The sequence below is a fragment of the Apium graveolens genome, chromosome 9 (assembly GCF_009905375.1).
Source record: "Apium graveolens cultivar Ventura chromosome 9, ASM990537v1, whole genome shotgun sequence".
Taxonomy (NCBI): domain Eukaryota; kingdom Viridiplantae; phylum Streptophyta; class Magnoliopsida; order Apiales; family Apiaceae; genus Apium; species Apium graveolens.
In genome coordinates this window covers 216,709,998-216,721,340 of record NC_133655.1, presented here as the reverse complement: position 1 = coordinate 216,721,340, position 11,343 = coordinate 216,709,998, and the positions used below count along the sequence as shown (strand labels likewise).

Sequence of the window (11,343 nt, the reverse complement as noted above, 5' to 3'; positions counted from 1 at the left end):
ATGTCAATATAAATGAATACACTAGCTAAATTGACCTTAAGCCAAAACTCTAAATTGATTTTACAATAAACCTTAAATTTATACCTGTGGAGAAAGCAATGAAAGCCCCATCATCCCAAAAGCCCTGAATCCGAGAAATCCAGTGACAGCAAGCCCAATAGTGAGAGCAGTAAGGCCTATTAGGGTTCCGATTAGGGTTATTCCGGCGAGGAAAAGTAGGGTTCCGCTAACAGGGAGGAGAGTGACGACGGCGAGGACTTGGGAGGTGGAGGCGGAGTGGTTGGTGTGTTGTGAGGTGTAGGCGGAGTGGTTTGTGTTTTTGGGGAGGACTTGGGAGGAGAGTGCCATTCTCGATTTTGGAGGCGGCTTCCAGAGAGAGTTACACAAGAAAGGGTTTGTGAGAGAAAATATTTTATTTCAGCTGTGAAGATATGACCCGACACGGGTAAATGCAATCGAAAATGGTTGATTTTAGGAGTTAAAATCAATTAAAACCGGTTGGTTTAATACACCACTTCTTACCTCCTCCAGTAGCTACTGGAACCTGAGCCCTGCTTTTGCAACAATAATAAATTGAAGGCTAATATATATTTATCTAACATTTAAAATTTAATGTCTAATACAAATCAATATTACAATTGAAAAATTAAACACGGCCATTACAATAATTTTCAACTTAAACATATTTTTTGTAAAATCACTAAAATTTTAAATTAAGCCATGTCATCTTCCTCGCTTTCACTTTCTTCATCAATAATCATGTCTTCATCTTGATTTTGTTCTTCGTTGTACTCATCCGTAGAATTATCATTTTCAACAAATCTCAGATCAATAAAAAAATTTGAAGGATCATGAATCATTACGGGCTCGACACGAGATGATGAAGCATTTGAAACCTCATTTTGCAAGGCATCTTCACTTGATGTAAAGTACCTTTTAGATTTCACTTCTTCATTAACAAAACGACTCTTTGTTGTTAAAATGGTGTACCATGGTGATCTTGGATTAGAAATATGCCTCGCATAATACACTTGATGAGCTTGACTAGCTAACACGAACACATCTTCCGCATTTAATGTTGATCGAACATCCACCGTTGTCATCCTATTTCTATCCACCTTGACATGCTTTGTATGATCAAACCAATGACATTTAAATAATATAACTTTATGCCCATTACGGTAATGAAGCTCAAGTATTTCTTCGAGTCGACCATAATTATTTTCAAAACTCCCCTTATATGAAGATCCTACATATAAATGAGTAAATTTCTTAGGTACAAGCAATGCATTAATATAACGAAAGAGAGAACAATAGATACGAAATAATTAAGTACCATATATTTCTTACCAATGACAAGCACACCCGAATTTGGTGAAGTGCGTTCATTAGAATTTGCACAACCAAATTTGTAACCATTACAGTGGCAACCATTGTAAATATTCACATCTCGCATCGGACCTTTTATTAAATCCTTAAAAATATTTTTGAGTTGTGGATCATCCGCTACCTAAAAATTTATATATATTTATAAGTGCATTACAATTATAATATTTGAGGACAATAAGAAACATTTATATGTATGTGTTTAGACACATACCCTTCTTTCAAACCAATTTGTGAATCGATCTTTTTGAAATCTTTCTTTTGCTGCATCATCAAACTCTGGGTATTTTCTATGTACCAACTTGTTAAATTCACTAAAAACAAATAACAATCATTACAATAAAATAAATCAAAGTAAAAAATATCATAGATTTGTTAAAGACCTTACCCCAAGTACTTTGCAACCTCCGGTGTGTTGATAAGAACATAATATTTGATGAGTCTATCTTCATCGGCCGTCAAGATTCTATGCCTTTTTCTTACAATGGGTTTCGCCGGATACGTGTAAACTTCTAACAAGTTAGGATCATTACACATTTTGGGTGCCTCGTAACGACGCAATCGATTGTGCATTGTTTCAACTTTGGATTCAAAATATAGAGAACAAAAGTGCACACATTCCTCCTCAATATAGCGTTCAGCCATTGACCCCTCCGGATGTGCTTTGTTTCTAACTTTCATCTTCAATCCATGTAAAAATCTTTCAAAAGGGTACATCCATCGATATGTAACAGGGCCACCCAACTTACACTCGGTGGCCAAATGTAGTGGCAAGTGCTCCATCGGGTCAAAAAAACCGGGAGTAAAGATGGTTTCAAACTTAGACATTATCCTCACAATATCTTTCTCCATTTTTAACAAATCTGAGTATTTCAAGGTAGATGAGCACAAATCTTGGAAGAAGTTAGACAATTCAATAATGGCATCAGCCACTTGCCTCGGTAATAAGTCACGACAAACAATAGGCAATAATTTTTGCATGAAAATATGACAATCATGTGATTTCATACCACGAATAGTATATTTTTCAAAATTCACACACCTAGATATATTTGAAACATAACCATCCGGAAGTTTAAGTGTTGAAATCCACTCAAACAAATTATCAACTTGTTCCCTCAAGAGCGCATATGGAGCATGTGGCATTATGTCTCCATCTTGAACCCACAACTCACGTCGAATACCAAGTTCCTCACAATCATACCTTGATTTTAAGTTATCTTTGGTCTTGTTCTTGTCAGCTAACATCGTGTAGAAAATGTTTTCAAAAACATTCTTTTCAGTATGCATGACATCAATATTGTGCCGAAGATCAAGTGTCTCCCAATACGGGAGCTCAAAAAATGGAGAATAATGAGTCCAATTATGAGTAACACCATAGTCCCGAGGTCTTCTTTTTGTTAACTTTCCTGGAGGAGGAAATTGTATAAGATCACATACAGTCTTTGCCCTTCCACCTGAATGTCGAGCTGTGACAGAACGAACCTCTTTCTTTCCAAACTTTGTGCTACTCCTCAATGGATCACCCGGTTCCAAAAAATATCGAGCAGTGCCAAAGAAAGAAGGCTTACCACCATTCCTCAGTTGAAAGCCTTTGATATCACCACTACATACATGACAAGACAACTTACCTTTAGTCGACCATGCACTTAACATCGCAAGTGCTGGAAAGTCGCTAATAGTCCACATTAGTGCAGCCCTCATCTGAAAATTTGTGCGTGATGACCTATCATATGTTTCCACTCCTGTATGCCATAATAGCTTCAATTCATCAATTAACGGTCGGAGGTAAATATGTAGGTCTTTTGTAGGATCACTAGGACCGGGAACAATGAGAGGCATGAACATATATGGAGCTTTCATGCACATAGATGGTGGAAGGTTGTAAACAACCACCACAACGGGCCATACGGTATAATCCCTGGCAAGTGGATCACGAAATGGGTCAAATCCATCACTAGAAAGGCCAAGTCTGATATTTCGTGCCTCTTTTGCAAATCTCGGAAATCTAACATCAAATGATTTCCATTCATCTCCATCTGCCGGGTGAGATAACTGACCATCAACTATGACCCTATCATGGTGCCACGTCATACACTTAGCAGTTTGCTCAGACATGTACAAACGTTGTAGTCTCGGTATAAGTGGAAAGTATCGCAAGATCTTTCTTGGAATCAGCTTCTTTTGGTTATCCTTTCGGTCCATATATCAACCTTTGTGACATATGGCACAACATGTCTTTTTACTATTTTCCTTGTAAAATAACATGCAATCATTCTCGCAAGCATCAATCTTTTCATATCCCATATTCAAACCACTTATCATCTTTTTCACATCATAATATGTCTCAGGTAGATTGTGTTTCTCCGGCAATACTGACCCAATAAGTTCAAGTAACTCATCAAAGCCCTTGTTACTACAACCATGCTTGTTCTTGAAATATAACAACCTATTTACGAATGACAAAGTGGTAGAACTTGGACAATTTGGATAAAGAGGTTCAGAAGCACCGTCTAACATCTCATAAAATTTTTTTGCTGTTGCAGTCGGTTCCTCTTCACCATTCCCGAAATTTCCATGTGCATCCACAAAGTCTTGAAGCATTTCACGTGCATCATACATATCATCATCTCTAGGATCATTATTACCCAAACTAGTCCCGGCTTCAACCCCGGACCTACGCTTTTCGCCATGAAAAACCCATTTAGTATATGACTCCATAATGCCATGTCGATACAAATCATAAGTTACATTGTCGGGTAATTTACGCCATGTATTTCCACACTCATTACATGGGCATCTTATCCTCCCCATTGAATCAACTTCCCCTTTCATAGCAAAATTGATGAAATTTTGTACACCATGTTTGTACTCCTCGGTTATATTATTCCTTGCATCAAACCTACGATGCATCCAACTTCGATCGGATGCCATCTACAATTATCATATTTTGATTAATTAGTTATTATAGACAAGAACTAACACCAATAAACAACTTAATTAAATTAATATTTCATTGGTATGATTGATACAATCATTATATAACTCAATGTCTTATGATTATCTTAACATACTAAAAATAAGTAATAATCACACTAATTTAGCCACAATTGACAATATTAACACAATTGACATATAAAAAAATTAACAATATTAACACAATTGACATATATGAATACAAGAATTACAAGTATATATATGAAAAATGTGAAAGAATACTTACTTGGACATGAATGCTTTTAAAATTGAAGATTAAGAAATTAAAGGAGATAGGAAAAATGGTGAAAGAAGAAAAAAGAGGCTACTGGAAAGAAAGGATACTAACAGTAGGGTTTCTAAATGTGTTACCCAAATACAACAGGAAATGGTTGAAAATGAACAGCGGGTATATTCAACCAGATACGGTTGAAAACGAACAGCGGGTATATCCAACCAGATACGGTTGAATTAAAATCCGCTGAATTTATTCATTTTGGTGGGAACTTTCCCGCGAACAAAAAAGTGTTCATACTAAATTCAACCGGAAATCGTTGAATAAGATTTCCGTTGATTTATCCGGTTGAATTTATTTTTGGTGGGAACTTTCCCGCTCATCCAAAAATTGGCTATTCTAAATTCAACCGGTTTTGGTTGACTATAAAGCAGTTGAATTTATTCGGTTGAATTTAACTTTTGGGGGGAAAATTTCCCGCTCAGGGAAAAATTGGGAATACTAAATTCAACGGGTTCTGGTTGAATTGAAAACCGGTTGAATTTAGTCGGTTGAATTTAGTGACGGTTGAATTTGTTCGGTTGAATTTGAGCGCAGGCCAAAGGTCTAACAATGTTGAATTCAAATTCAACCATATACGGTTGAGTTTAGGTTCGGTTGAATTTAACCGGTTGAATTTAACCCCATTTTCTAGTAGTGAGAGTAATTTTGTACGATAATCTGTAAATAGTTCGTGTAATTACAGATCCTATGTATCATAAAGAAAATTAGTTTGTGTAATTACGTAAATGGTTCGTGTAATTAGAGATCCTATATGTCATAAAAAAAATAATTCATTTATAACAAAAATTATTAAATGTGTTGTCCACCATTATAATAGCTCCGGGGCAATTAAATAGGTCCAAACTTAAAATAAAAATTAGAAAAAAATCTAAGTTATTAGCTCAATATAATCTAATGTCCCCTTAAAAACACTACACCCAACTAATTCGACCTCCCCTCATTTCAGTTTTTCCTTTCCGTTTTAAATTTGATTTTTTATGTCAAACGTTAGGTTTTTTTTAAATCCGACTTTATTGTATTTTTCAAAATCTTCCAATAATCAATTTGCCTAACGTATGTGTTATATTTCGACATAATTAAGAAAAAAAATATTTTAATTTCTAGTTTTCATCATAAGGGAGTTTCTATTGGAGTAGTCACATAACTCTGTCCTAAAATATATCACTTTGACTTTTTTCATTTAAAGATGAATATTTTGCACATCTTATTCTTATATTAAATTAAATATAAAGTATACTTTTTTCGTATTGTAAAGTAAATAAAATGCACAATTCATAAAAAAAATCTGAATAAAATTTTAAAATTTATTTTTCAAAAAAAAATCTGAATAAAATTATTAATATTAAACTTTAATTCAAAAAAAAAATAAATATAATATATATATATATGTAAATATATATATATATATGACTTAATCTAGTACTAAAAATAAAGCCAAATGAACATCACGTATGGTTGAACGGAAGGAGTAGTTCATTACCTAGCTCATTATTGTGTTATTCATTTATTAATTTTTAATCTCGCCAAAGTAAGGATTTCTTTAAAAAATTATATGATTTTTTTTGTTTTATTAAATTTGATAAAAATAATATTTTTGTCAAAAATAAAATAATTTCAATGATAAAATTTTGAAATACATAAAAGGTATATCTTCCAATCACAAAGTTTATCATCTAACCAAAAACCACGCAAATTGCCTGCGAACGTTTAGACAATAAAACCTATGTATGAAAAGGATAACCCGCAAAAAAAGACCTCGTTAAAACCAAGTAAGATTAAAAGCTTGTGGAGAAAAACTCAGGTAGGAAATAGAGTGCCCTCTATAAATTATATTTTATACAAAACTAATAGTGTCTTCCGATAATTGTAATAATCCATCGTATCATCAAAATTTGAAATTAAACTATTTTGTACTTTTTTTATCGTAGGTAACCCGCAGCCACTACCCTTCGGGTGCGCACTGGGTAAACCCTACGGGCTCACGCAATAGTCAGCAAACCACGTGAACCAAGGTAAACCGCATTTAAGCGACATGCTTTGACTCATGAGGCATAATCATAAATTCTCCTCCTGTGGGATTCGAACATGTGACCAAGAGGACAATTTTCCTCTCTTTAACCAACTGAGTCAACCCTTGCGGGCAACTATTTTGTACTTCAAGATCCCTCGTGAGATTATTGTGATATAAAGTCTGAAAAAAATATACAGTTGAACCTCTCCCAATTATCCTAAAAATAAGAACAAATACAATAAGAAAAATATATTAAAAATATAAAAAAAATTATATCCGATAATAATTTATTTGAAAAAAATGAATGTACATATAAGACGACATTAAAAATAATATAAGAACTAACCAAAGGATATCTTTGATTAGACATAAAATTCTTATAATATGACAGAATCATTCATTAACAACTCATAAATATCATGGTCTAAAGGCATCATATATGAAACCCCCGTATTGACACATATAAATCACCTCACATGACACATCATTCTATAAATAAGAGTAATGAGTTTGATATCCATATATTTTAAAATTTAATGGCCATTAAAATTCTTAAATGTATAAATATGACATAATTTGAAAACGTTTCTTAATTAAGAATAAAAGGGTTTAAAACAATCCATATGTTATATTATTAATAGCCAAATAAGAGTCTATATAAAAAAATTGTGAAATAATTTATTTCTCGCAAGAAATTTATAAGACAATTTATTCCAAACCCACAGCCATACCATATCATCAGCTCTGCTCTGTAATACTATGTTACAAATCATGTTAACATTTTCCACTTCTCTGCTGTTAATACCACATCATCAATCATCAAATCAACAAAATTATTATTGCGTTAGTTTACCCTAATGGCTGACCGATGCCTCGCTAGCTGCAACTACCCAAAACCTCAGTTCATGTAATGCCCAAAAATTGGTATAATATTATTCAGGAGAAAATCAGATAAAATAGTCAAAATTGAGGTATAAATGCCTAAAATTAAGGAACATATAAGATTACCTTCCTTATGGAAGGAAAGTAGGCGCACCATATGTATAGGAAGGACACGCCCTATATTTTGGATGACTGATGAAAAAGTAACTATAGATGCGCCCTATGTATAGGAGGGCGCGCCCTCGGAATAGGGGGAAGGCGCGCCTAGTTATTCGGTGAAAGATGAGAAATTACCTGATAGTTACCCACTTGTGGTGAATCTTAGTGCGCGCCCTAAGTGGGTAGGATGTCTTGGAAAGGATTTCAACATGAATGCTTGGATGGGCTCTTTGAAGGATTCAAGGAAGATGTAGATAATTATTACTAACCTATTTGATGCAGGTATTCTATTGAAGAACTCCTTCCTGTAGTGCATCTACAGGTTGGCGGTGTCCGTGGTCAGAGACCTCTCGGTGCATGCCTGGACGGAAGGCGTCCTCCTGTAGTCAATGAGTGTCCTCATTGGGGATGTGGGGTGAATTCTGGTGTGTGCTTTGGGAGCTCTGTCTCTGTAGTCAACGGATGTCCTCATTGGGAGACTTCGGAGTATCCTGCACTTTGCACCCAAAAGCTTGGGATCACTTGTCCTGTAATCTGGTAGGGGCTCCTTATCGGGGGACAAGGATGCGTCCAACATTTGGGGTGAACCACGGCTATACCTGCGTCCACGGACTAGAAAAACAGCTGGTAGCATAGGGTTATCCTTGGCCAGGGAGATACCTTATCCGTAAAGTCTCGAAGCCGCGGACGAGCCTTCGACCTTTGTGGTTGGGCTTCATCGGCGGACATTCCTAAAGTTAATAGAAGACGGTTTCCAATGGGTTTCCCATTGGGCCTCCGGACAAGAGATCTAAGCCCATTAGGTTTCTTATTCCCCAAGAACTATGTTGGCTTGATTCCCTATAAATAGGGATACATAGGCAAATTGCAAGGGGTGAGAAGCGAGAGCGCAAATAAGCCACCACTAATCCTAAGCAATCTCATCCACCAATAACCACCACCACCAAACACATTTCATATTTTCCGAATACTGTTCATCAGATCCACTGATTACTGTTCACGCTTCCGACGAAGAACCACCGCCACATATCTTGATTCCGGCTATGAACCTCAGACTTTGTTGCTCCCAAATTCTTCCGTCAATAAATTGGCACTAGAAGGAGGGGTCTAATCAAGATCTGCATCTAGGAGGAAAGATGTCTCAATACCGTGATGGAAGTTTTTATGATGAAAGCTCTGAAGAAGAATCTGAACATGGCTATGACCGCCATGAACCCTACGTTACACCCATGACTGATCGCCCCACTCCAAATATTGGGGTTCAGTCGCCTGTGCTGATCAGTAACGCTGACTTGTTGGAATAATTGTATCGTATGGGAGATGCTCTGAATGGTTTCGACTCAGGGCTGAGCACCGTGGAGTGACGCAATACCGGAAGGGGCCTTTGCCATAACCGTGTTGCTCATGCACCTGACAAGGCTCCCATGACTGATAGAGATTCCTTGGCCGGTCGCGGTCGAACTGAAGGTGGACGTGTGCCATTAACCCCGCGACGGCTAAACTATTCCAACGATGTAACCCCGATCGTCGAGCTTGTAGAGGAAGGTGCTGATGGTCAAGAAATACTGCGGGCAGATAACTGGGGGTTACTCACCCCCACCGGTCCGGGCATAGTCTTGAGGAACGTCGACAAGCTGAGTCCATGCCGGATAGTGAACAACGAGGCTTCACAGCTTTAAAGGATCGCTTGGGGATCCGCTTAGGCGATGATGATCTAAGGATGTTGCTGCTAGAATGACAAAAAAAGGCTGATCACGGAGATGTGACGCCCCATGGTATAATGTGTGTGCCCCTGAATTCCCATGAGAATCAGGAGCGGCATCGCGATCATGAGAGAGCTCCTCCCCACGGATCGCTAGACCGGTATGGTCGAGTATATGGAAACGACAGTTGGAGAAGACCCCAGTGGAGGGGAAGAGGCGGAGGTCTAGGTAGATACTTAGATGGATATCGCCGTGACAACTATCGTGGCCACAGGGATACTCGATGGTATAATCGAGCAGAAAGCGATAACTATGCTGAATACGATGGTCATAGGGATGTGACAAATTATGATCACGAGATGGCTCGGGGCCGCGACCGAGGTCAAGGAGAAAATCTTGGGGGAGATCAAGGTTGAACCTAGAAGTAATTGTGATACCTGAGGATGTCCAGAACACCAACCAATAGCAAGCTCCTCCAGGTGGAGATCAGACAGTAGTACCTCCACCTCAGCCCCAAGGTCCACAGCCTCACATGCAAACTATCCCAGGTGTGGGAACCTTCAATGTGGATGATCTAAAAAGGCTTCTTAACCACTTGGAAGGCAGAGTAACAACCATGGCCGAAATGCCTTCCATGTTCTCTGTGGGGGTAAGAGAGGCGCAATTGCCGGCCGGATGTCGTAACACTACTAGCGATATCTGTTTCCATGGAAGTTCAGATCTTGTGGAATTCTTGGGCCAATTCAATATAGAGATGGACGTGTATCAAGTCCCAGACTTGGCTCGATGTCGGCTCTTGGCGGCAACTTTTAAGGAGAGCGCCCAGCAGTGGTTCCAAAAACTCGGACCGGGAGTGATCACTTCCTGGGACAAAATGAAGACCCTATTCCTTTATGTTGAGGAATCAACTTGGGAACTTGAAGACATCATGAGGAATAGATATCCCCACTTATTTTTTTTCTAATGGATTCCGGGACGGAATCCTTGTTAGAGGGGAAGACTGTAATAACTCGAATTTTTGAGACCCTGTAAAATGTATAATGAATAGTAACCCTGACAGACGGGAAAACTTTTGAGCCCACACTATATAGTGCATAAGAAAATGAGTTTCGGAATAGATATTACGACTATACGTACCAAATAAGTGTATGTAAACGCTATTAGTTTTCGAAGAAAACGAACTTTGAAAAACAACCGTAATTACGACTTATCAAGGACTACCGGAATCACAATATAATTACGAGATTAAAATTCTACGAATTTATATTCAATTAGGATAAATAAAAATATAAGGAATAAATACGAAAGAATTACATTGTGAACCATTTACGAATAAGTATTGCGGAGAACGTTTAAGTAACCGAGCGAACGCGTAAACGATTAATTAAACGTAACGCACTAACTAAACCATGGTAAGGAATTAACCATGGTTACTTCATCAAATAGTAAGCTACTGATAAGTGGCATTTTATACCACTTAGAACGTCTTAAAATGGCTTAAATTGGTGTCTTGAAATCAAGTATTTTGTGTATTTGATGCGTTTTTCTAGTGTTTATGCATTTCAGGGTATTAGTTGCATTTCGGGGGAGGAATCATCAAGAATAAGCCTTGGCATGTGTTCACCATTGCGAGAGGAAAGGAACGGGCAGATTACGGCGAAGAAACGGAGCAAACTTGGATTTTTTCCAGTGGAGGCCTGCGCGCCCGCGCAGCTATGCTGAGCGGCCGCGCAGGGTCGGGAATTTTGCTGAATTATTTTAGACTTCTACTTCTGTTTGGCTTCCAACTTCTATGTAATCTGAGTTTTATGGGACTATTATATAAGTATATTTGAGACGTTTTCACAGGGGGAATTAAGAAGAAGAAGATTGTGTTTTACGCAAGAAGCGAAGGGGATACCAAGGAGAAGACCTAGAAGCACAGAACC

The 11,343-nt window shown here is 37.6% G+C and overlaps 1 protein-coding gene across 1 annotated transcript; it reads right to left on the bottom strand.

Annotated features, from left to right (window-relative positions):
• Positions 1–713: 713 nt before the first annotated feature.
• On the bottom strand, positions 714–3,504 carry LOC141685941 (uncharacterized). Its single transcript, XM_074491015.1, has 4 exons — positions 1,784–3,504; positions 1,601–1,700; positions 1,351–1,510; positions 714–1,249 (listed from the first exon to the last, which is right to left on the bottom strand). Exons 1-4 carry the CDS (start codon positions 3,502–3,504, stop codon positions 714–716), a joined length of 2,517 nt encoding a protein of 838 aa, XP_074347116.1.
• Between the last annotated feature and the right edge of the window lie 7,839 nt (positions 3,505–11,343).

Coding starts and splice junctions, on each gene's coding strand:
- LOC141685941 (XM_074491015.1), bottom strand. CDS start 3,504: ATGTCTGAGCAAACTGCTAAGTGTATGACGTGGCACCATGATAGGGTC. Junction 1,701..1,783: donor AACACACCGGAGGTTGCAAA/GTACTTGGGGTA, acceptor ATTTGTTTTTAG/TGAATTTAACAAGTTGGTAC. Junction 1,250..1,350: donor TTCGGGTGTGCTTGTCATTG/GTAAGAAATATA, acceptor ATTTATATGTAG/GATCTTCATATAAGGGGAGT.